The sequence below is a fragment of the Pongo abelii genome, chromosome 7 (assembly GCF_028885655.2).
Source record: "Pongo abelii isolate AG06213 chromosome 7, NHGRI_mPonAbe1-v2.0_pri, whole genome shotgun sequence".
Lineage (NCBI taxonomy): Eukaryota > Metazoa > Chordata > Mammalia > Primates > Hominidae > Pongo > Pongo abelii.
The window spans coordinates 53,762,338-53,789,628 of record NC_071992.2 but is presented as its reverse complement, the minus strand read 5'-3'; the positions used below and the strand labels follow the sequence as shown (position 1 = coordinate 53,789,628).

Here is a 27,291-nt window from a genome sequence, read left to right as displayed (position 1 = left end):
GGTACATCAGGGTGTTTCTGAAGGGCAAGTGAAAAGACAGAAAACAGCATGGAGTAGGAGCACTCTTTATCCTTGAGCCCACGCTGGGCCTCACCAGCTGGCTTATCATTCTAGATGCCAATAGATGTGGTATAAAGAAGGTCAGCTGCCAAACATCATGGAAAAACCAGAGAATCCTTGCAGGATGTTTAAATTCTTTACGTAAGTTGACAAAGGATGAGGACATACAAGAGGAGGGTGAGTCAGTGACACATATGAGTTACACTCTCAGATGATCCAGTGCCTAGTTTTCATACCTTCTCTCAAGAGCTGTTTTTATCAGCTACTTCAGAGAAATTAATAATGCATCTCATGAGTTCTGCCAAATATATGAAATTCTGGCAGAGGCAGTAAGGGGAAACATGCTCCCCATTTGGCATTTGCGTTAGGGATAATGTTTGATGGTCATCATGTATTTTTTGTCACATCTTTGCCCTGTCCATAATAAGACTTACAGACTTATATCCAAATGCTGGAATCCATTTTAACCTTCTTAAAAAATATATGGACCATCAGGTCAATTGTTTTTCAGATCCTTCCTGTGAAACTTATTTCTAAATTGTTTAATTTCTTTTCAGAAAATGTTTTCAAATGAACATCTTTTGCAAATGTGTTTCTCAACTTCAGCTCATATCTCTCTTTCTTTGGGTCTCACCTTTTGAGAGACTTTTATAACTTTGTAATTAAAATCCTATCAATACAACTCATGTGAAGTAATAGGATCCTAGGCCAGGTATAAGTGTTGCAGGCTTTCTCAGTATTTGACAATTACAGAGTATCATACACAGTTGGATTCCTTTGCAAATAAAGTATTTTATATTTAGAGATTGCATTTGGGGGCAGAGCTAATGTGTTAGTTGACTCCATTATATTTGTATTTATTTTTTTCAATTAATAAATTCTAAATTTCCCACCTTTGTGTAGAAAAACAAATCAATTTTGATTAAAAATAAAATAAAAACAAATTACATTTTAATAAAGAGGATTCACCTAAATTCTAGGCCCCAAGTCAAATATTTCAAAAGAAGTCTCTTAGTATGGTTTTTAGGTGTAAAACAAACACAGCCTTTGCAGAAAGGCTTATTAGGGCAGTGAAGAATCTGCTTAATGTTTTTAAAGTAATTTTACTAAAACGTACAGAAATGAACAACTGGGCTTGGTCTCTACTAGTTCAAATGAGATAACTAAAGTAAATCACAAGATTAAACACCGGACACAGGATTTGTAGAATTCTGGATGTAGATATGGCTTCGGCAAAATAGGAGGAATAAGTTCTAGTGTTTTACAGCATAATAGGGTGACTATAATAAACAATACTTTATTGTATATTTTAAAATAGCTGGAGGAAAGGATTTTGAATATTCTCAACACAAAGAAATGATAAATGTTTAAGGTGATGGATATGCTAATTACCCTGATTTGATCATTACACATTGTATACATGAATCAAAATATCACACTTCTAGCCTGGGCAACATAGAGAGACCATGTCTCTACAAAAAAAATTTAAAAATTAGGCTGGCATGGTGACATGCATCTCTAGTCCCAGCTACTCAAGAGGCTGAGGTGAGAGGATCCCTTGAGCCCAGGGGTTTGAGGCTGCAGTGAGCTATGATCCCACCATCGCATTCCCTCTGACTGGCAGAGTGAGACCTTGTCTCAAAAAACAAACAAACAAAAAACACCACACTGTACTCCATAAATATGTACAATTATTGTGTGTCAATTAAAGATAAAAATAGCATAAGGTGAAGTGCACATCTGACTAAAAGATTGCATGATGTTTCTATAGGATTCTAAGCACAAATGACTTCTTTAGCATTTTTATAAACCATTCACTTGTGACTTTTCTTCTAATTTTAAAGTAAAGATTCTCCATGCAATCTAACTAGTTGTAATAATGGCAGAGAAGCATTGTCCTTGCTAACGTGGGGAGAAGAAGTGAAAGCAATATCTAGAAGCATCATCTTCCTATATAAAAGATAATCATTTTGATCACAGACAACACAAATGGTGGCAATGTTGGGCCAGCATAACGATATTAAATCCAGTTGTCATCTCAGCTGTATTTTTGTCTTCAGGCGTAAGCAAACTAATTTCTCAATATTTCATCTCCAGCTGCTCCTAGGTTGTTATATTTGAGGCAAAATACTCTTGCAAGTAAAGTATTTAAGATTTTTGAATGTAAATGGAGTAGAAACTTAATGGTTTTAGAAACTGCACAATAGAAAGAAAGAGATAAAATTATTTTATTGGTTCAAATAAACTGGAAAAAATAGACATACAAATCACTTAGTTGTAATTTTAAAGAATTCCTCAAACTAAACTTGAATTTAAGCATAAGCTTATGCTTACAGATTACTATTTGCTAGCTTACTAATTATTATTTGAATTAAGCAGTAAGAACTAAAATTTAAGTTTCTTAGTTTTACAGATTGATTTGAAGGCATGCTGTCTTGCTAATATTGAAATAAATTTATTTCTTAAAAATTATTATTTTACTGGATTATGTCAGAAGCAGGGCTGTGTTCTTGAGGAAGGACAAGCTTCTTCTCAGACTCATCAAAATGAAGCTCTCACTGTTCTGCCCTTCAGAGGTTGGGTTGGGCGGTTGTTGTGCTGAATGGGGACAGCGTTATCACCTTCAACATTTGATAGAAGACTGCGGAATTGTGCCAGCTGGAAGGATAAAATATTTTTAAAATACAAAGTTTTTAAAGTTACATAAAGCATTTTATTTACAGGATTACCAACCACTGATATTTAGAAAACTGAGTTAGAAATTGCAGTAATATCACTAATAGGAAGAGAGTAAGCCCCAAATCCTTTATATTCATTCCTTTGAACCAGGCATTTTGCTTTAATTATTGATAACTGGGTTAAAGTATCAACTTTTCAATTTCAGCTGGGGGTACATTGGGTGAGTGACTTATTAGCTTGGTACCTTAGTTTCCATATAGTACTTACTTCACTGTGTTGTTGTGAAGATTAAATGAGTTAATACACGCAAAGCCCTTAGAATGATGCTTGACATATAGCATGTGCTCATTAAATGTCAGTTAGCAACAGGCTGCAATGCTTGTCCTGTAGGTTTGTTATGAGAATCGGCTAATAAAATATATGTAAGGCACCTAATAAACGTGGTTGAGCAACGAATGATACTATAATCACCATTATAAACAACAGTTAGTGAGATATTTTGTTGAATATTTAAAAGTTTAAACTCCACAAAAGGAATGAAAATATTTTGCCAACTATCAAGGTATGCCAGCTGGGAGCCACAATTCCCCAAAGTCTTATTGAAATGTCCAGTCACAGTTTTTCCTTTATTTCTGAAATGCTTAAGAAGATATTTAACAAGGTTGGACTTTTCCTTATTAAGGAGGAAAGAGTGGTGGGAGTCATTTTTTTTTTCTGCCAAAGGCAAAAAAAAGTATTATAATGCATTTTTGGATAGTTTAATAAACCTATGTCCCCAAATTAATATTTTTAAGTTGGGAGGAAAAATGAACTTCTCACAAAGCTGACTGAAATAATAATCTCTCTCACTGATACTATCAATTAAAGTAATATTCCTGCTACGCATTCCCAGTTCCCATTCATTCATAGCTCTACCTGCTCTGAGCTGGCACTGATGCTCTCCTTAAAGATGATCCAAGTTACACTCTCATAAAGAGGAGGATGAGTCAGAGAGCCAGGGTAGGTCCAGAAATCCAGGGATGAAGGAAGGAGAGTAGAGGGGTCAAAATTTGTGAATGGGGCTTGTTTGCCCTGGAAGAAAAGAATACATCATTACAGCATGATATAAAATACTTAATATGAATATATGTGACATATATATGCTATATTATCTTGTTATACATTATTTAGAGATTTTAGCTAAGAGTCATTGATTTTTCTACTATTTAGTATTTAATGACTGGTGTGTTTGTGGATATAAACAACAATATCAACAGAAGAAAAAAAGATGAAAAATGTGTTATATGTAAGTTTTTGACCAAGACGTTTCCTTCTTCATTTGGTTGCAGATAAGCAAAGATTCAAAAACCTTTTTTACAATCTACATCTTTAAAACATATTTAATTTCTAGTATAAAGCTTTTGTTTTTTCTCTAGGAATGATGCCAGATTCTATTTCAATGGAAAAATCTTTATTGACATGCATATTGGTTGTTTTAGTTTTATTCTATTTATTCCTATCATCTTTTCTGATTATTACTGGTGTATAGGAAATATACTGATATTTGTATGCTAATCTTTTATGCATTCTGCATTTTAGATGATTCTTCTGGAGTTTTCAGGTGGATGTTAGTGATGATATCAACTGCACACAATGATAGTTTTTTTTTTGCTATTTCAATATCTATCATAATATGTACTCTTTCATTATTTTGTTGCACTGACTAGGACCCTTATTATAATTTTCAATTGTGATGGTCACAGTGGCACCTTGGTCTTGTCCCTGATTGAAATGAAAATGCTTCAAGTGTTTCACTATGAAGTTAAATGTTGATACAAGTTTCTAGGTAAATTCTTTATCAAATTCAATAAGTTTTCAGACAGTTTTCTTTCATTTTGTTTCATCCTAAAGAAAGGGCATTAACATTTATCAAATGATTTTAAGCATTTAACAAGTTGATCATGAGGTTTTCTTCATCTTTAACTAGTTAATATAATGAATTAATTTAAGATTTTCTAATATTGAGTCATTCTTGTATTTTCCCAAAAATACTAGTTCAGAAACTCTACGAGTTCAGAAACTACTCTTTTAATACACTGTTGAATTTGATTTGTTATAATAAATTTTAGGATTTCCTTTAGCTACATTCCTAAGAAAGTTTATCCTATGTTTTTTGTTTTGTTTGTCTGTTTTGTAGTTTTCATACCCGGTTTTGGTATCAGATTCCATTAAATTGATGGGAAGTTTTCTGTCTGTTCCTTCATCTGGGCAGTTTAGTTAACACTGGCATGATTGTTTCTTAAAAGTTGAGTAACCCTTTTCCATGAAGTGGTCTGGGCCTAGTCTTTTTGTTTAATAGATACATTTTGACTACTGTTTAAATTTACTTTTAGGTTCTCAGTCTATTTAGGTATTCTAACTCCTTTTGAGTCAATGCCTTTACTTCACATTTTCTTGGAAAATTATCCATTTTATCTAAATTTTAAAATTTACTGCCATAATGTTATAAAAAATTTTGTCTCTTAAAATTCTCTTCTATATCTTTAGTCACAACCTATTTATTTCTAATAATGTTTCATATGTACTGCTTTTTTTCTCTTTATCCAGCTTCCCCAAAGTCTGACTTTTTTGTTGTTCTTCCAAAGAATAAACTTTTCAATTTATTGATAAAATTTTACCCCTTACTTAGTCATCATTTTTCTTTTTAAAATTTATTTATTTATTTATTTAAGATGAAGTCTTACTCTGTTACCCAGGCTGGAGTGCAGTGGCACAATCTTGGCCCACTGCAACCTCCACCTCCTGGGTTCAAGCGATTCTCCTGCCTCAATCTCCTGAGTAGCCAGGACTACATGTGTGCACCACCACGCCCAGCGAATTTTTTGTATTTTTAGTAGAGACAGGATTTCACTATGTTGGCCAGGCTGGTCTTGAGCTCCTGACCTCAAGCAATCTACCCGCCTCGGCCTCCCAAAGTGCAGGGATTACAGGCATGAGCCACCACACCCAGCCATCATTTTTCTTTCTTATTTTATTCTTTTCTGCTTTTATCTTCACTAATTATTTCCTTATATTTTCTTTTCATTTTTTTTTGATAACTCTTGAGTTGAGGGCTTATTTTTTATCTTCTGTCATTTATACTTTATAAGACACTCATTTAAGTTTAATCTTTTCTAGAATCAGCATAAATCAGATTTATTTTACACAAATATATGACAGTTCTCCATGCTGCAAAACATGACAAATCTCTGATTTATGGTTTAACTGCTTACCATTAAAACAATAAAGCTGTTTGTGTATATGAAAAAATCCATGTTTTTTTGAGTTGACAAGACTTATGGTTATCAAAGATTGTATATCAATCATATCTCAAAAGAATGCCCTTTACTTCTGAATTTTTGTACTGCTAAAAAACTAGAGATATCTTTATTTATGAAATGGAAAATTACAATTTTGTTAGATACAGTTTTTCAAGCAAATTTAAATGGCTATGTAATCTGGTTTTCTACAGGCCATATTCTGCTGAAATAAATAAACCATAACTATGAAAAACAAAAAACCAAAACAATTCCCTGCATTAGAGACTTTCTCAGAGGTAGGCAGTATTGAAGTAGCACCTTGATTTTCAGCTGGTAGCTTTTGCTATGGCCTTCCTACTCCCCAGTTTTAATACTTCATTAAATGATTTCCATAGATCTGTAAATTCTTGATCTCTGATTTAAACTACTTAGTGTGTTTACCTTGGTTTTAATTGCTTGGAGGGCATCAAGTACTTTCTGCAGCTTTGGGTTGGCCTCACCAACCTGGAGATTTAAGAAAATAAAGTATGCGATAAAGATTATTATCAATCGAACACTGCTTAACTAAGTTTTGAATTTTTTTCCAATTAACAACTGACAAGAGGTAAGGTATTTTCTCTCTGCTTTAGAAGGGGAAATTTTTCAAGCTGTGTGTCTTTGAGGAACTTTGTACTCTATAAATTGTTTATAATATGTACCTACAGATAAAGTAGCAAACTAAAAGCTTGATTTAAACTTAATTATTGGCAATATGTTCAAAGTTATACAGGGCAAAATCTAGTAATTTATCAAAACTGACACAAAAACAAATCTCTTATTTTGGTCTGTTATATTAGTTTTCATTACTACAGTATTTGGCATATTGTAAGTGCTCAGTAAAGGTTAAGTAGAGGTGCTATAATTTCAAGAGTTGCTTGGTTACCCAGGCATACCCAATTTAATAATAACTTTTTCGTGGAACTTTTTAGGGATTCTTCTATAGAGGATTTGAACAACATCTGCCATTTAAAAAATCAATTGAATGTTCTTTGCAAGAAAAAATTCTCTTACTATTTCTTTCCTAATGAGATATTAAATTGATAAATTTCTGAATCTATGATTTTAGGTTTCCTTATTAATATTTAATAATATTTCTTTCCTGATGAGATATTAAATTAATAAATTTCAGAATATATGATGTAGGAAGTTTAGAGGAAGAGGAATTTGGAAGAGATGGAAAATAGAAATTCCTTTTTCCCTATGAACACCGTTCTATCTCACCTCCACCTGAAACTCATTTCTCTCTTTAAGAGGGCAGAGATAAAACCAAGCAATAAAATACTAGGGAACTATTTGTTCACCTGTAGTCATCAGTTAAATGGAAACTTTAAAATAAGAATTTCTAAAATATATGTTACCTTATATCCTTCTATTTTGAGGTCTAATTGGTAAGACAGTGGAAGCAGAGCTGTGTAATTATCTGTAACTCACCTTCATCAAAACACCAATAACTGCCAAACCATCAGCCTTTGAGACAGCTTCAGCAAGGCTGGAGTACTTTGCAGAATTCCAGTGAGCTACGTGAAGCTAAAAATGATACTATGGTTAATTAATTATTTATACCAGTGTGATGAAAAAAGGTAAGTTATAAGTTAACTTGTTACCATATGATGATGTATCTTGGCTTAGACACATAAAACTTATGTGAACCTTTATCCAGTGGATTAGAAGAGTTATGTTCTCACTCGTAGGAAGGGTTATCTGTGTGCCAAGTAGAGATTACAAAACCTGGAAGCAGTAAGCAAAATGTCCTTTCCTATGATACTGTTATTTAATATTACGCCTTTAAATGTATCTCTCTTTGTTATGAAAAGATCAGGAAATATGACTAACTAGTTTTTGAGAAAATAATTGAAGTAATTTTCTCTCACATGAGGTACTTTATAGTAAATTTATGAGAAAGGGTTCCTGGAGTACCTGGGAGTCTTGGCCAAGAACAGATTCTTTCGGGCACATTAGTGTCCTTTCCAAACACCTCTCAAATAAATATCTCCAGCTTAATGTCTCTGCAAACTCTAGATTTGTACATCCAAGTATGTATATACGTATTCTTGATTTATTCTTGATATCTCTACATGGATGTCTAATAGATATTTCAGACTTAATCTGGCCAAAATAGAACTCTAGATTTTCTTCTTGCCATACCTGCTTAATTTTACCTTCTTAGGATAAGGTTTTTAAATTGCTCAATCAATAAGTACAACAATTATCATTCATTTCTTACTTTCCCCACCTATTAACATTCACATCTTACAGATTATACTTTGTCACATGTTCACAACTTTGAGCCTTTGCATTAGCTTCTAACTTTCTCTGGAATTTCCTTCCCCATGATCTTCAAATAGCAGACTTTTGTCTTGAATTAGGGTTGAACTCAAATGCCACTCCTTAATTCTTTTCTGCTCATCCAATATAAAGTAACCACCACAAATAAAAACAGTTCTATCCATATCACTTATTTAATCTCTCTCCTTCCTGTTCTCCTTCCTCCCTTCCTCCCTCCCTCCCTTCCTTCCTCCCTCCTTCCCTTTCTTCCTCCCTCACTTCCTTCCTCCCTCCCTCCCTTCTTTCCTGCCTTCCTGCCTCTGAAATTTTTATTTTCCCTATCAAATGCAAGTTCTGATAGCAAGTACTTTTTAAAAACAGTATCTCCCGCCTGTAATTCCAGCACTGTGGGAGGCCGAGGCGGGCAGATTATGAGGTCAGGAGTTTGAGATCAGCCTGACCAACGTGGTGAAACTCCATCTCTACTAAAAATACAAAATTAGCCGGGTGTGGTGGCACATGCCTGTAATCTCAGCTACTCAAGAGGCCGAGGTAGGAGAATCACTTGAACCTGAGAATAGGAGGTTGCAGTGAGCCGAGATCGTGCCTCTGGACTCCAGCCTGGGCAAGAGAGCAAGACTCTTTCTAAAAAATAAATAAATAAATAACAACAAAAAATAAATAAAGACGGTATCTGGCATATTGCAGGTGTTCAATGAATATCTGATGAATGAAAAAAGAATGATTAAGACAGTTTATTAAGAGGGATCACTTATTGCAATTTCCTCTGACCATGCCAGTGTAGATTCTGTCCCTTCTTGTAATTAATTATTCTTACATCTGTATTCCCATGCTTCTTTGTGAATAGTCATACTGCCATTTACTGCTATATTTAATCACAATAATTTATGCCTATACTTCCCTGCTTGAAAAGCGTTTGCTTGTGTCTCTATGGAAATGTTAAGTAACATTATTCAGCACATGCAACATGAAAGGTGCTGGTCTAAGTGTGCTCTGTATGGGTTGACTCTTTTCATGCTGTCAACAATTATTAAGATAGATACTAATGCTATATTATCTAGATTCTCTATATAGGAATATTGGAGTGTAGAGTGATTTGTTCGAAGTTGTACAGCTAGTAAGTGGTCGAGCTTTGATTCAAACCCTGGCAGTCAGCTGGGTACTTGCATTCTTAAGCAACAGGCTGCACTGCCTCTCAAACCTATTGTCTTATAGGTATCCCAAGAGGGTTTATTGAACTGAATTTAATCATATGCTAAACTTTGTGGCTGTCTCTCATATCTAGCATGGATTATATTGATTTTTCTCAATTTAGATGAGAGAGTCACTAATTTAATTTTCTTGGATACTACCAACAATCCTTCCAAAAAGATAATACTAATTTAGGCTCTTAGTCCATTTCATTTTAATCTGCATTCAATTTTATGGAGGGGAAAACCCAATTAACAGATTTCTGTGCATTGAAAGGTGTTAGTCATGCTTTACAACACAAGGTAAAGCAAGTTTTATTTGTATACAATCTGCTGATATTCTATCATAATAAAAGATACACATACTTTGTAACGTAGCAGTCTTCCCTGTAAAAATCTGTCCTACATAATTACTTTCACTAGTGCACAAGATATATGTACCGATATATTCACTGAAGCATTTTTAAATAAAAGCAAAAGAAACCAATATAACAAAAATCATATGTTGTGATTGTTCATCAATAGAAGGCAGTTAAATAAATTCTGATGCATTCACCCAAATGAAATACTATGGTGACAGTAAAAAAGGTGGAATTCAATCTTCTGATTTTTAAAAATTGTCATGATAATTGAGTAAATAGAAAAAAAGCAGATTGCAAAATTATATATATTATAGAATTCATCTGATGAAAATAAAACTAAAAAGTCAACCTGCATATATGGGTACACATGTATTATATAATTCATACATCTAAAGTAAAGAGCAAAATTTCTCCCATTTTAATCTCCCAGACCCTCTGTTGACAGTTTGGTGTACATGTCTCCATTTTTCTTTGGATATACTGATAATAATGTCCTGAAATAAATCACAAGCTTCCATGTGAGAGCAAGTTAAGAGCCAGGGAAGCTCAGACCCTCATCTAGGTGTATGCTGTTCAGTGACCATTGCTATGACCATTGCTCTTAGTAGAGTCTCATTGAATTGTCCTGGCTTGGCCACAACGATACTGCTGGTGTATCCAAACTTGAACATTTAAATAAAGAGGAAATGGTGGTGTGTTCCATTTGGGGTTACAGCTTTAAAGGAGAGCAGTGCCACCCTTTGAATCTAGCTTTGATATCAAAGTAACAGTTTTTGAGGCATTCTCAGGGAAAGGTGAATCTTGGGCTCAGTAGTTTAGCTGCCTCTTTCCACATGAAAATTTTCCCTCTCTTGCCAAACATTATGTGTCTGTGCTTGATTTTAATGGAACCTGGGAGTTCCTTACTGGAATACCCATTCCTTTGGAGTCATTATGATGTTGTCTTAGAAGAGAAGGGAGAAGCTGCTTCTGGGAGTACTCTCAGGGTAATTATCTCTCACTTACTAAATTACATTACCTCGGCAGAATATTTGACTCCATCCACTGTATGTTCTGAACCATGCTCATTTGTACTGCCCCAGTGAAAATGGAACTGAAAAAGCCTATAGCTGTCGGAGAGAGGTCCACCTTTCAGCACTGGAAGAAAAGGGAACCGATTGTTAGCCTGATGCTCCACAAACTCTAGCTTATCTTTGCATTTAATATAAACTAACACTAAATTGTGTTGAGTAGAAGTGAAAACAAACATTAGTGCCTAGACTTTCATCTTGTTTTCCCCCACATCCATGAGGATGACAGTCATATGTATGGTGCACCCTTGACTGTGGCATTGATGAGATATTCCATGAATTATACACATTTCCCAGCACACGAGCTACAATTTTACCTGTTTCTAACTCCTAGAAAGCATATTGCCATGTGAGTGAATTACATCATTACAGGGCTGTCCTTGAATCTCCTTTAATTTGCAAGTTTATTCCTTCATTCTTTCAACAAAGACAGTATGCATCAAAAATCTTTAGTAGTTTATTTTGAGTAATGAACCATTCATCACCTACTATGTAACTGATGAAGACACAACAGTATATCTTGACAACTTTGTTGAGAATCCCTGCCCAGGGACCAAGAGAGAGTACCAGTGGGGCAGAGGGGCACTTATAAAACTTTGTTTGGAGAGACTATCCAATGATAATATTAGTTAAATGCACATAATACCAGACCTAATCTAATATTAATAATGGACATAGCCACAAGGTGCCTAAAATATAGGCCTCAGAAACTAGTAAACAAATTTAGCATTTTAAATCTGTAGAACTGTTTTATGGAATTGTCATTTAATAAAATATTCAATAAAACTTCATGAAAAGCTAACTCTGTAGCAAAATTTGTTCCAGATTCTGGAGTATAAGGATAATTCAGTTACTGCTTTGTTTTTCTTTTCTACTGTGCTCATTCATACTCATCCCAATTAGAAAATATTTTTCTTTTTAGTTGTTCTATTTGTAATGACTTGTTCACAAGACCTTTCTGGATAAATGCTGTTTATTCAGAGACAGTGAAGTGAGCATACAGATACTGGAATGACGAGAAGAGACGTGATGGTGACTTTGAAAAGAAAGACTGAAAATAGAGAGCTGGGAGTTCCAAAAATTTTCTTTACCACCTGGGAGTTTTCCAGAAGTCCGAGATGCCTCAGTAGATTACAGAATGCTGCACACAAGCACAAAAGACTTAGAATGGGTGTCATATTTTTCGAGTACTGTTTTTTAAATTTCCCCAGTAGACTGTAAGAAAAAAAATATCAGAAGGGTCCTTCAGCTCACCTGATCGGTTATCGTTGTCCTCAAAATTTACATGGAAGGAATGTCCCACATTGATAATTTCTTTGGCTGTGGCTGGGTTGTAGGAGACACTAATAGGTTTCAGAGAGGTGTCATGTTTGGCTTCACTGGTTTTAATGTCAACAGGGGACTGGTTATTTCCATTGGCAATGGGATACAGCTTGCTCCATTGTTCAGGACCTACCAGGACAAACACGTGTAAAATCAATGCTTTATCAAATGCTTGATTCCAAGTTTTAGGAGTATAGTTACCTGTTTCCTTATTAGATTAGGGTTTATTTAAGTGTATTAAATGATATTCTCTTAAGATTAATAGAAATTCTGTGTTTGAAAATGTCCCTTTTCTTTCTTTCTTACTCTCTCTCTTTTTCTCTTTCTTTTTTTTGCTTTCTTTCTTTCTTTCTTTCTTTTCTTTCTTTCTTTCTCTCTCTCTCTTTCTTTCATTCATTCTTTCTTTCTTTCTCTCTCTCTCTTTCTTTTTTTTTTTCTGACAGAGCCTTGCTCTGTCACCCAGGCTGGAGTGCAGTGATGCGCTCTCGGCTCACTGCAACCTCCGCCTCCCAAGCTCAAGCGATTCTCATGCCTCAGTTTTCCAAGTAGCTGGGATTACAGGCACATGCCACCATGCCTGGCCATTTTTTTTTGTATTTTTAGTAGAAATGGGATTTCATTAAGTTTTCCAGGCTTGTCTTGAATTCCTGACTTCAAGTGATCCACCTGCCTCGGTCTCCCAAAGTGCTGGGATTACAAGCATGAGCCACTGCACCAGGCCCCTTTTCTACGTTGTACTATAAAATAGTGTATTTGTCAATACTACTAATATAGATGTATACTTATAGTCTATAGAATCAGACCATACATATTTTATTATTAGCAATAGATTTCTAATACAAGCTTACCTCATTTTGTTGCACTTCACTTTATTGTGCTTTGCAGATATTGCATTTTTTACAAACTGAAGATTTGTAGCAACCTTGCATCAAGCAAGCTTATTAGGGGCATATTTTCAACAGCATGTGTTTATTTCATGTCTCTGTGTCACATTTTGTAATTCTCACAATATTTTAAACTTTTTAATTGTTCATATATCTATCATGGAGATCTTTGATGTTACTATTATAATAGTGTTGTGGCACCATAAACCATGTCCAAGTAAGATGATGAACTTAATCTGTAAATGTTGTGTGTGTTTTAACTACTTTACTGACTGGCTATTCCCCATCTATCTCCCTCTCTGTAAGTCTCCCTATTCCCTGAGACAAGAATATGGAAATTAATCTGTTTAATAACCCTACAAAGACCTGTAAGTAAGTACTCCAGTGAGAGGAAGAGTCACATGTTTCTCACTTTAAATCAAAAGCTAGAAATGATTAAGCTCAGTGAGGAAGGCATGTCAAGAGTTGAGACAGGCCAAAAACTAGACCTCTTGTGCCAGTTAGCCAAGTCATGAATGCAAAAGAAAAGCTCTTGGAGAAAATTAAAGGTGCTACACCAGTGCACACACAAATGATAAGAAAGCAAAGCAGCATTATTGCTGATATAGAGAAAGTTTGAGTAGTTTGGATAGAAGATCAAACCAACAACCACATTCCCTTAAGCCAAATCCTAATCAGAGCAAGGCTATAGCTCTCTTTAATTCTGTGAAGACTGAGAAAGGCAAAGAAGCTGCAGAAGAAAAGTTAGAAGCTAGTGGAGGTTGGTTCATGAGATTTAAAGAAAAATGCCATCTCCATAACATGAAAGTGTGAGGTGATGTGGCAAGTGCTGATACAGAAGCCACAGACAGTTATACAGAAGATCTAGCTAAGATAACCAATGAAGGTGACTACACTAAACAACAGGTTTTCAGAGTAGAAAAAACAGCCTTCTTTTGGAAAAAGATAGCATCTAGGACTTTCATAGCTTGAAAGGAGAAGTCAATGCATGGTTTCAAAATTTTTAAAAACAGCCTGACTCTTTTGTTAGGGTCAAATGCAGCTGTTGACTTTAAGTTGAAGCCAACACTCATTTAACATTCTGAAAATCCTAGGACCCTTAAGAATTATGCTCAATCTACTCTGCCTGTGCTCTATAAAAGGAACAACAAAGCCTGAATGACAGCACATTTGTTTACAGCCTGGTTTACTGACTATTTTCAAGTCCACTGTTGAGCTCTACTCCTCAGTAAAAGAAGATTCCTTTCAAAATATCACTGCTCATTGACAAAGCACGTGGTCACCCAGGAGCTCTGATGGAGATGTACAAGGAGATTGATGTTATGTGCATGCCTGCTAACACAGCATCTATTCTGCAGTCTATGGATCAAGGAGTAATTTCAACTTTCAAATCTTATTTAAGAATATACTTTGTAAGGCTGTAGTTCCCATAGATAATAATTTTTTTTTTATGATGGATCTGAGTAAAGGAAATGGAAGTTGTCTGGAAAGGATTCACCATTCTGCATGAACATTTGTAATTCATGGGAGAAGGTCAAGTTATCAACACTAACAGGAGTTTGGAAGAAGTTGATTCCAAAGACATGGATAACTTTGAGCCTTCCCAACCTTCAGCAACCACTATCCTGATCAGTCAGCAGTCATCCACATTGAGGCAAGACCCTCCACCATCAAAAAGATTAATACTTGGCTGAGTGCAGTGGCTCATGCCTGTAATCCCAGCACATTGGGAGGCCAAGGAGGGCAGATCATGAAGTCAGGAGATCGAGAGCATCCTGGCTAACATGGTGGAACCCCATCTCTACTAAAAATACAAAAAAATTAGCTAGGCGTGGTGGTGGGCACCTGTAGTCCCAGCTACTCTGGAGGCTGAGGCAGGAGAATCACTTGAACCTGGGAGGCAGAGGTTGCAGTGAGCCTAGATCATGCCATTGCACTCTAGCCTGGGCGACAGAGCAAGACTCTGTGTCAAAGAAAAAAAATTAATACTTCTGAAGGCTGAGATGATCACTAGCATACTTCAGCAATAAAGTATTTTTAATTAGAGTATGTAGATTTTTTAAACATGCTATTGCACACTTAATAGACAACAGCATAGTGTAAACATAACTTGTAAATGCCCTGGGAAACTCCAAATTTTATGTGACTTGCTTTCTTCTGATATTTGCTTAATGATAGAGGTCTGCAATTGCAACTTCAGTATCTCTGAGGTATGCCTGTATATACATATCAAACATGTTTTGTAGTCAGCCGTGCCCCAAAAGACAATGCTAAGAATATGTGCAAAGATAGTATAATTATTTAAGGCAGACAGTTCAACAATTAACCTATGGCTGTACAATTACTTTAAATGCTTAATATCTCTTCTGTTGGAAATGGGAACAAGCTATCATTTTGATCTATATAAACAGGAGAACTCTTACCATTTTTGTCATCATATCCCCAGTCTGGACTTGCCATTATCTTCTACTGAGTTTTCTTTTCCTGAAAACAAAAATAATACCTGGAATAATTAACTGCAACTGTGCATGCAGGAGATGCCTTAAATCCATGCTTGGGCATTTTTATAGAAACTTATTTGCTTTTAATAGGCCATTATTTCATCATCTCTGCTTATCAGGAAGTACACATATCTAAAAAAAGGTGTTGTAAAAAATTCTACAAGGGCTATGTTAGTTTCAATTGCTTAATTTTCTTATATTGTAAAAGAGAATTATCAAATCCTAGATTTTATAAAGCCAAGTCCTGTTTCACTCATGTTAGCAGAAGATATGGCTTAATATTATAATATGTAATTCTTTAGATTTTCTAAACGAAAAATATTTTGTACACTCAAGATTTCCAACTCTACCTTTGTTAGTTACTTAAGCAGTATAAGCAAAAGTAATTTATCAGGAGAATAATTTGTGTGTTTACAGGCTGATCTGAACTAGTATCTTAATGTTAATTTAAAATCAGATAATTAAATTACTAATCATTTGTAATATATGTTATTTATAATGGCACATTTTATAGATATGCAGGGTAAGAATAAAGTCCATTTTGGAGTAATATTGGAATTCATAAATGGAGAAGATTTTATTAATATTAAAGTTAAATATAACACAATATTTATTTTATAAATCAAATAGGTCTACTAGAATAAAAGTCTTATTTTTAAATAGCTCTATATAATTTATAAACCCCTTTCTTATTATTTTATTTCACATCACACGTACATACAAATGCTGTATAGTAAGAATTAGCATTTGTAATTGAGAAATGTTGAAGTACTTTGCCACAACTGGCAACAAGCCAAGAAGCCAAGACTTCAGCCTCCTAATCCAGTTCCCTTCTTCACTATACCTCCACCAAATGCCACACTAATTCCCCTCCTATGCTCACAATACTCTTAAGTCCAAGTTAAGCCTGGACCAAGATGAGAACTGATGCCAACTGAATGATGAGAAGGTACACAGGACTTTTCAGGAAGGCAAAGAAAACTGATTAGGATGTGCCAGACTCTGGCCAGTTCTACATGTTCAAAGCTCTAAACATGCTCAAAGAAAAGAAAACCAGAAAAATAAGCTTCCATAGTGATGCTTTTTTCATGCCATGACAGTATTCCTCCTTTCACACGGTAAGGATTGTCTGAGCTGCTGCAACCCCTGAAAGAAGAGAGGGATCACGAGCAATTTTCACCAAGGCTGACTGGAGACACGTTGTTTGCTCCTTTGCAGTTAGTGATGGTTCATTATCTCATATGCAGAGTGGGCTGTGGTCATGAACATCCACAGAGTGGGAAGAGGCTCAAGCTCCCATTCTATGGCTTTAGTAAACATAAGAAGGTATTGTTTAAAAGGGAATTCCTTTTTTTTTCAAAGTACTGTTTATTGAAGGCCCAATAGGGATCAACTGCTGTGCTAAAAACTTTACGTGCATTAATTTATTTAATTCTTATTGTACCAAAATTGGGCATTAAAATCTGTGTTTTAGGCTGAGGTGGGAGGATCTCTTGAGCCTAGGAGGTCCAGACCAGCTTGGGCAACATAGTGACACTCTGTTTCTGAAAAAAGAAAAAAAATTGAGTTTTACATTAAAAAAAAATTGAGGCTTAGAGAGGTGAAGACACCTCAGGGTTACAAAACTTGCAAGTGGCTGCTTATATCCCATAAGCCTAGGGTTTAAACCTAGATCTGTGTAATTCCAAAGCTAATACATTTGCTTAGCGTTCCACTGTCAACAATTGTCCACTGACCTCCAGTTGATTCTATTTTCTGGAGGATTGGATTAGGTGATGTAGCTTGGTTTGGCTCAAGATGACCAAGAGTCAGCTTCGTCCTTGGGCTTTCTTCACTCCAGAAGCTCATGGAATGACAGGAGCAGGCTACCCCCTGCCAGGTAATTTACCTCCTAATATTGTATACTTTGTAAAAAGTAACTTTAGCTTGAACTACTCTATTAATCAACAGATTTGAAAAACAGCAACCCCCTTTCACTACACAATTATGCGATGATTCGTCACATAAATGCTTTAACATCCATATGGAATGGGAATTTATTTAAAGTTTTAGGTGCAGAATGACACTGGACCCTCACTATTATCACCTTTTATTTTATTGTGTACCCAGGGTGTGTTACTGTACTGGCAGCAAATTATTTAGAGAAAGGATATAAAGTTTAATGAGCCTTTATAAGTCCAAACACCCTTCCCATTTACCTTTATCCTTCTTTTTCTGCTTACAAATTTTGCTTCTCTCAGCTGAATCTATGCCAAATTCAAGATATTTAGTTTTGTATTCACTTCACTTTCACCAACAGCCTCCTCCCAGTATACTTTTCCAGAATGATCTTTGGGTTACTTTTGCCTACCAAGAAGGAGTTTAATCTACACAGACTCTGCTCTTCTAAACTAAAAGTGTATATATATATATATATACTTTTAAATTTTATATATAACTCTTAAATTTAGATATATAATATAATTATATATTATATATAGTATATAATTATATATTATATATAGTATATAATTATATATTATATATAGTATATAATTATACATTATATATAGTATATAATTATATATTATATAGTATATAATTATATATTATATATAGTATATAATTATATATTATATATAGTATATAATTATATATTATATATAGTATATAATATAATTTGAATTTATACATATATAATATATATATTAGATTATTACATTTATTTATTAACACCAATTAATTTCACCTAAAGATTTTTTAGTAACCTAAAATGTTTTTCAAAAAAGCATTTCTTCAGTGTTTTTAAGTATATATTTAAGTCAGTTTTAAATTGTATTTGAGAGCCTTAGTATTTCTTATTTTAGCTTTTGTTCTTCTAGTTCCTTTGATACTTTTCATCTAATTTTTATTTTAATATTTAAAAATTAAAAACATGAACTCTTCTGGAAGCAAATAAATTATGTTGAGTTTCAAATTTAAATTTGTACTTAGAAAATAACTCTGGTATAAAAGGAACAAAAAGTGAAAAAGAGTGCCATCCGTGCCTAGTTACGGAGGAGATCTGCTAAATGCCACTGAAAGGAAAAATCCACACCTTGGCAGGACCAAATTCCAAAAAGCCATAGCTGCTCTACAATGCTTAGAGTTCCACAACAATAAGTGGCTTTCCTGGGATTCATATTTTCCCTAAAATGAGGAATTATATATTGTGAAAATAAGTGTCATTGTTGACTATTAAATTTGGCCTGACTCTCACATTGCCTCCTAAATTCCCTGCCCCTCCAGAAATGGTATCATTTGGGGTGGCAAGATAAATCTTATTTCCAGTGGAGAAGTGGGTCATGGAAAATGGTGATGTTAGCCTAGACATTTCTGCATTGAGACAACTAGAAATTCTGATTAATCAACTGAAGTGGCAGGATGGGTTATCTGGATTTCACAGCTATCGTTTTCTCTCAGTTGGGCTTTCTCATCACCTGTAACAAAGCTGTGTTGGTAGCTTTATTCCTTCCAGGGTTTGTATTTGTCTCCATCCATACCGAGCTTGTTCCCATTTTAGGACCTTTGTGCTTGCTGTGCTGCTGTCCAGATTACTCTGTACCCAGACCTTTGTATAGCCTCAAATATCTCCTGCTTAGAAATGACTTTCCTGAACTCCAAATTCACATGTCCTCCTTTTCCCAGTCACTCCATGATAGCATTCTGTCTTATTTCTTTCATAGCATTTGTCACATCTTGTTTGTATTGTGAAATTAATTTACTTGCTTAATGTCTATAACGATCTCTAAAATGGCGTCTCTATGATATGATAAAGCCTTGATCATTTTCTTCACCACCATGTTCTCTTCACCTATAATATGCCTGGAAAACAGTGGCGCTCAATAGACACTTATAGAGAGAATAATTAAATGGTCATTTTTAATTTAAACTATTGTATATTTTTAAAGATGTAGAAGAACAGAATGTTATCAGGGACTATGCTTACCCAAGTGCACTGGTCTGAACTCAGGTTGTGTGGTACATTGATATTTGGGCATGTGAATGAGATTTGCTATACTCATGTTTGTTTTTGGATTAAGGAAAAAGCCTTTCCCCTCTCAGTTCTATTAATGGGAGGAATGAAGTGACCCGTCTGTGTCTGTCAGTCATTACTGGGAGAATGAGAACACTGATCTTTGTAAGTGTCAAGTTTATGACACTTTGTAAGTGTCAAAATCTAACTCTTCAAATATAGTTTGAAATTTGACATATAAATTTCAAAAATCCATCACTTTTATGGCTTTTATTGCTGTAACTAAAGAAAAGTTTCAACCTTTTATTTCCTGTCTTGGAATATTTTATTTTTAACACAGTTGTTAAATCTGCTAATAGGTGTTTTTTATTAACAACCAAGTCAACTCTTTATATGTAATCATTTTAATACACAGCATAGAGGCATTCACAATGTCCTACAATTTCATGCTTTTGAAAATATTAAATTTTAAGTATATCTCATTGACTGTCATGCTTATTGAAATTACCAGCTAGAAAGACACACTGTATATTCAGAGAATGTCTAGTGAACTTTTATGTTAATAATTAGGAATCTCTTCTACTGCATGAATGGATAACTTGGGCAGGTTAATAGTACTATCCCTGTATTTATTTTTAAAATTGAGAATATACTATTTGTATCTTGTCTTCTATAACTATTTGCGAAATTAATGAGTCTTGTAGAACAGATGATGACACTATTAAGTAACATTTTTCACCTAAAAAGAAAATAACATTCATTAATGATTTATAAAGCATAAAATTCTGCCAGGCGTGGTGGCTCATGCCTGTAATCCCAGCACCTTGGGAAACTGAGACAGGTGGATCACCTGAGGTCAGGAGTTTGAGACCAGCCTGGCCAACATCATGAAATCCCGTCTCTACTAAAATACAAAAAATTAGCCAGGTATGGTGGCAGGCACCTGTAATCCCAGCTACTCAGGAGGCTGAGGCAGGAGAATCGCTTGAACCCGGGAGCCAGAGGTTGCAGTGAGCCGAGACTGCACCGCTGCACTCCAGCCTGGGCAACAAGAGTGAAACTCCGTCTCAAAATAAATAAATAAATAAATAAATAATAAAATTCTGCACAAATATAAATGGTCGACATAAGCCTCAAAAAAAAAAAAGAGTTTGATTTTAACTCTCAGGCAAATAGATGATGATATAAAACAAAATAGTTCAAATATTGCATGTGGCCTGAAATTCAAACACTTGCTACATAGATACATGTTTGCTGTAGATTAAACTAAATCTTATGTGTAAATATGAAAAGAGATAAGTTCTCAAGTGTAAATATTAAGGGAGGTGAAAGTCAGTTCTATTAGTTACCTTCTAGTAACATCCTTCATGCATCTGTTTGGGGGTTCTAGCTACCTAAAATCATTTTAAGATTAAAAAAATGTCTTATTACTCCTGAAATCAGCTCTTAAATCCTTTTATCAAAGACTAGATTTCTAAAATACATTTGTAATGACATGTCTTTTCTTAATCCAGTGGTTCCCAGTGTACGGTTTGTAAATCACCTGCTTCAGAGTCACCTGAAGTGATATTAAAACACAATGTGTGTGTCTCAACCAATCCTTTATTTTTGTGAATGGCCTTGGCCAGTTTAGATGATCAACAAATAAGCTCTTTTAGTAAGTATTGGTAGCTTTGTTAGAGGTATCTGGGAGTTAGATGGCTCCATCCTCACAATCTAATTACCAAGAGGTGTATTTCAGTGAAAGCAAGTCTTCAACAATCAAATTTCCCAAGTGTACATGTGTTATAAGCAAACAGCCAGAAAATAGTCATATGTCTTGCCTGTAATTTCAGGCAGGCTGGCTGCAAGTGAGGATCACCAACCAGCACCTTGCATGAAAAGCTCACTCCAAACAGACGTCAATGACATCAAGACCTCTTTTGGGTCAGGCAGATGAGTTCAGTGGGGCTTAGACCTCACATAGTCCATCAAAGACATTTTAGTGCTGGGCTTCTCCACTCCTATGTCTTGTTCATACAAGACATTTTCTGGGTCCAGAAAATTTTTCCTTCGCAGTTACTACTCTTGATACCTCTAATTGTACAAAATTCTTTCTAACACCTTTTATAGTAAATAACAAAACTTTAGGTGTTGATTTCACTACAAATAGCTAAGTAGCCACCTCTGAAGAGGGCAGGTCCTGATTAGGACACTATCAAGCATTCCTATTAGGCATTAGATTATATGAACACAAGTTATTTATACTGAAGTGATGTATAATTATAACACTACTGAATCAAAATCTCTGCATGCAAGACCTGGGAATCTATGTTTTTAACAAACATTTCCAGGTAATATATTAAAAACATATTTGTCGACTTTCAGAAACATTTTTAAAAATCCTAAATGCTGTTTTCTTGACATGCTTTCTCCTTTAGGAAGAATACTGAATTAATATTCACTTCAACAGCCACTTCAAAAACTACTCACTGTTTTTCTAAATTAGATTTCCCCCATAAGATTTCTTGAATTTTTAATGCTTTTACTAGTACCTAACCCCAGTGAATAAATTTTTTTTTCATTCATTTTTTGTGATACCCTTTTAACTATTAAGTCAGTATGCTAAATACAGGGTGGTGACTTGCTCTGCAGTAGTTTTTAAATCAAATGCTCAAGTCAGAGCCATGATTAAGTAAAGACAGATACAATAACTAAATGCCTTCTAGTAATGGAAATACCAATTGTTGCCTGCAGGAGATTGTCATTTTAATTTACTTTTATCTGATCTTTGTCTTAGTAGATCTACCAAAGAAAAGTGGCAAGTGCACTATTTGAACTAATGATTTTCAGAACGACTCATTACTCAAGGGCAGGGTTCACAGAAAAAGTACATTACAGAGGTCCTCTTTACTGATCTTAAAAGAGCAAACAAAGACATAGAATGAGGATGAAGTAGTATCTACAATGTTCCTTTAGTCTCTAGACTGTCTTTTGCTTCAGAGTTATTTTTAAGAATTAGCATTAACGGTAAAATTTTTTAAATCTGTCTAACCCAATTTCTTTGAGTAATGCTGTTTCTTTGTGATAAACCTGGGTTAATAAGTATAAAATACCTAAAAATATTTTCTAAATGAGGATTAATGATTAATTGCACATAGCAGATGCACAGTAAAAGATGGCTTTTATTTTTTACTGAGTGTGCTACTACTAATAGAAAACTGTGTGGGCTATGGTTGAAACTTAAATGCAGCCAGGTGTTAAGGAGGACACATGGCTATGTCTGAGCTTCCAAGGATTTGATGATGTACATTAGCTGCTCAGCCTTGAAATCAAGGGACATAATCTGACCCCCTCACCCTGGAGTTTTTCTAATAAGTGGGGAAGGAATAAACGGAATGATTACAAGTGCTTTCTGATTTTTAAAAAATCTTTTTATTTTTAGCTTCTACACTAAGGACACAACAGGTGCTTTTAAAGAAAAAAATATAAATAGTTTCTTTTAGAATAGCCCAATAGAATGAGACCATTTTACTCCAGTACTTTTTTTAATCACATGATCTTAATTTATAACTTTTAAGAAATTCAGAGGCTGAGAAAAACAAATATCAGTATTTCCATTTCAAAAGGAAGAAAGAGGCTTTCACAGATGAGAAAATTAAGCCACTTGTCCAAAGTCAGATGAAACTGTTAAAAGTGGAATGTCAAGTCTTTAAACTCTGGGTCAAGAATTCTTCCCACTATGATAAATTATAAAATCAAACTAACAATAACTTTTTTTCATTACTTTTTACTTTATTATCACAAAAGAGTTTAGTCACATGGGAAGCTATTACCTCAAAACAGTCGTTGTAGTTTCCCTAAAACAGACCCCATAACTTTGGCTTGATTTTGTCCATGGGTGCTGGTGATGGGGTATGGACCATCTTTGGAGAGAATGCATGCTGCATGCTGTGGTTTTTGCATCTCCACAGCTAGTCTGCCCAGCCCACGAAGCTATCACATGCATCCCTACTGAGGCTCTTTCAGGGCCTACCATTTCCACATTTCTGTGGAGAGACCAAGCTACTTGTGATTTATGCTTCCTGATTCCAATGTAGCTGGTGAATGCATATTCTATATTTCCACAAAAATCTACTTTATTTCTTCCAGTCCTAAGTGTAAAGGATCAGCCTACAGGATGGAACAAAATAGGTCCTCCTCCCTTCTATTTCTAGAATAGGAAGGAGAAAAAAGCAAAATTATTTATTAGGGTCTTCACAGAAAAATTTCAGAAAAGAATCCTGTCCTCTTAGCTAAAGGCAAAATAGCAAGGTTTGAATGAAAGTCCTTCCTGATCCTGTTTCCTTTATGCAAAAGGTTACTTGGGCAATTAATTTAGCTGGTCAAGGCCATGTCTTATTCTGAATTTCCTGTTTTACTTTCTAAAAAATTTTTTTTCAAGTTGCTCCAGGCAAATGAGAGTTACCTAAACATATACAATAAGCAGATTTCTAAGATGGGTTTAGCTCTAAGTAAGTGAAGAATTTTCAGGCCTCTTAAAGATCTTTGATATCGAGTAACTCTTCTGTCCTCAGTGACTCCCACAGAAGGAGTGCAGGGCAGCTTCTCCTGTGGTTTCTTAGGGCTCTTTTAGCTTCTGGAATCAGAAAACTCTGGAGAGGCTGCTTAGGCAACAGTTTTCAAGTGTGACTTGAAAGGCTCTGCATTTCAAAACCCCAGGGTTATGAGTGAAGAGGTGTTGAAGGAAAGGCTCTTAATTGCATCACCTTGCACCTAGTTTATCTGTCCCTGTGATGGAGTTCCTTAATATGCAACACTTGGACATTGCAGTAGTCCTAATTCCTTTAAGACTGTCCCAGACTCTGCTTTAACTAGTTGGTAAAGTTCCACATAGCCTTTGTGCAACTGCCTGAGGGTTGCAAAATGAGGGGATGACATGTTGGCAAGTGCCTCAGTTTTCCGTCATCACCCAGGAGGCAGCCAGCACCAGTCTGGTGAGAAAGAACTCCAGGAAAAACACCTCCCCAGGTTCATGTCAATAATGCTTTTAAAATGGAGATCCGCAGATTCCAGAGGAGTTCTTATGGGCCTTATAGGCTAAGAACCAAGCTCAGTTAAAATGAAGCTTATGAATGTGGACTTCTTAGAACAAATAGGGCTGATTTCATGCAGTGATTTGATCTGGGGAAGAAGAATTCTTGGCAATGTTCTCAATTCCTCCTATTGGTAATTCCTAGCTTGCTAGCCAGGGTTCACGTTTGATGTTCTTACAATGCGATCTTTTGTCACTCCTATCTCAGGCTCCAAGAGTCCTCATACAGTCCCCTGCAGAGTTGGACAGCATTTTACTGCGTGGTTGCTTGCAGCTGGCAACAGCTGTTACTACACTTTTTTATCCACATTTATTTTTGTGTGTTAAGATTGTGTTTCTAGTCCTCCCCCAACTTCTGATACTACACACTTGACAAATTGTTTGCTGGTGAACATGATATTCTTAGTAAAGCCCAGTGACTTCTTTCAAGGGAGCATTGACTGTTTATGTAGTGGTTTTATGTAGCCACTTCTGGGTATGGCACTCACTGTGCCATTTATTTTGGTTAATGTTTTTAAAAGGCTCATTTTAACTTTAAAATCAGAGGTGGCAAATGAAACTTTGCTTAAGGATTCATGTCCCTAAAGTGTAATGTTGGAGTGGCAAGGAAAAAAGGAATCATCTTTTAGCAGCAGCTAGGTATAATGAAGTTTGCAGAAAAGAAAAATAGAGTGTATTTTATTAGATCCAACATTGACAGCACTGCTCTAGCATGATGGACATGCCTTCTGTATGAGATGAGTATGACATCCACTCAAAAAACAGCCCAGTGGGGAGAGAAATGCCAGCAGTAATAGATGTGACCTTTTAGTGCCTTGGCCATTGGCATCACCTGAGGGTAATCCTAGATCACCCACTTTTCCATTTGGATGTAGCTGAGACTGACAGGGCAGGTGTCCTGCCTAAAGCAACTGATTTACTGATTTACGAGCAGCTTTCAGTCTCCTTCCTACTTGCCTCTTGCAAAGTGAACTTGAAAATCCAGTTCTTTTCACTACCTCTGTGGAAAACCTAGAGGCAAGCACAGGATTGATTCTTTGTTACTTGTAAGGCTGCTGTTGAAGTAATGCAAAGGTCGATGATTAAATGATATACCATAAAGATTTTTAGTATTGTTATTAAACCCAGTAGAATTAAAATGCAGCTACTGAGGAAAGACTTGAACTGCAGTGTCTCGATGAAGCTGATTCGAGCACAACTTAATCCCGTCATCATAATATGAACAAGGAACAAAACAAATGGTACCATGGCAGTTGGGCACTGTCTCAGGCACCACAACTTCTGGTTGTTGAAATTAGCTATGGGTTGATTTTGTAACTCATAGTTGCATATTACCATTAATGTCACCAATCTGTCTCCTTAAACACCAGGTCTGCACCCAAATCATTCAACCTAACCTCAAGGGGTGGATGAAGACAGTGTGTTTTGAACTAAATGATCCATGGCTTCTTAGGGTGTAAAATTTGGGCTAGACAGCACTGAGTGTGGGAGGGGAGAGAATCACATTTGGCCCCGCTACATGTTAAAAGTGGCACTTGCAGAATCCTGGCTCCCTCTCTCTACATCCTCAGCAGGAAAAGTGCTAAAACCATTTGAGGGGGCATACCTTAGTAACATCCTGAATAGATATGTGTGAGCCTGTCTTTTCTGGAAGCTAGATTTAGGTTAGCTTGAATGTCCAACCAACACCCGTATGCCTGCTTTCCATTCTGTCCTGTGCCATCTGGAGCAACTCAGCTCTCTGGACCTTAGCCCCAGTTTTCCAATCTAGACTGTGACCTTGCCTTTGACCTGTGGTTGGTATTATTTCACAGCCACTGACTGCTGCCTGTGTCAGGATGCATGCCCCTGCTCTGCCCATCCCCTTCCTGCCAGCTCAGCCCCCAGCTCCATTTTTTTTTTTTTTTGAGACATAATCTCACTCTGTTGCCCAGGCTGGAGTGCAGTGGTGTGATCTCAGCTCACTGCAACCTCTGCCTCCCAGATTCAAGCGATTCTTGTGCCTCAGCCTGCAGGTAGCTGGGACTACAAGCATGTGCCACCATGCTTGGCTAATTTTTGTATTTTTAATAGAGACGGGGTTTTGCCAAGTTAGACAGACTGGTCACAAACTCAACCTAGCTTCTAATCCAGGACCTCTTACACCATCCTATTCCATGATCTGATGCTGACCACTAGTTGAGTTCAGGCTCAAGTGACTGCTTAGACCAGAGGCTGAGAGTTTAGGCCTGAGAAGAATACTGCCGAAGGACCCACGTCCCAGAGGGGAGAGTACAGGCTGCTTTGAGCCAGAAACAAAGGGCACTGTGTGCTCTCCAGTGGTCAAAAATTTGAGGAGAAATATCTGGTTTAAGTGGGAGAAAAGTGAAAGCAAGAAGAACATGAGCCAGTAATCTTGTGCTACACTAATAACTAACATGAGGCTATAAACTTGCAACTCAGCTCACTTGGGTAGCATTTGCATCTTGAGTTTCTCACACATTGTGAAAAATCACTCAGGGATATTTTTATTTATGATCTTAATTTAATTTTGTTGGACGGGTACTATGTT

At 35.8% G+C, this 27,291-nt stretch overlaps 1 protein-coding gene across 7 annotated transcripts in view; it reads right to left on the bottom strand.

Moving 5' to 3' along the window:
• Positions 1-2,270: 2,270 nt before the first annotated feature.
• The window catches only part of LOC129060968 (carbonic anhydrase 1-like), a 50,247-nt gene continuing 25,226 nt past the window's right edge, over positions 2,271-27,291 (bottom strand). For 3 of the 7 annotated variants that reach the window (XM_054561538.2, XM_054561539.2, XM_063726452.1), the window contains 7 exons: positions 15,595-15,655; positions 12,219-12,416; positions 10,913-11,031; positions 7,488-7,583; positions 6,459-6,521; positions 3,655-3,810; positions 2,271-2,718 (listed from right to left, as the gene is read on the bottom strand). In XM_054561538.2, coding sequence (XP_054417513.2) covers positions 2,602-2,718; positions 3,655-3,810; positions 6,459-6,521; positions 7,488-7,583; positions 10,913-11,031; positions 12,219-12,416; positions 15,595-15,631 — 786 coding nt within the window. In that variant the 5' untranslated portion in view covers positions 15,632-15,655 and the 3' untranslated portion in view covers positions 2,271-2,601. Of the gene's footprint in view, positions 2,719-3,654; positions 3,811-6,458; positions 6,522-7,487; positions 7,584-7,660; positions 7,747-10,912; positions 11,032-12,218; positions 12,417-15,594; positions 15,656-16,852; positions 16,873-17,870; positions 17,928-27,291 lie in introns of those variants that run through there. The other 4 variants (XM_054561541.2, XM_054561540.2, XM_054561537.2 and 1 more) reach the window with 4 other exon arrangements.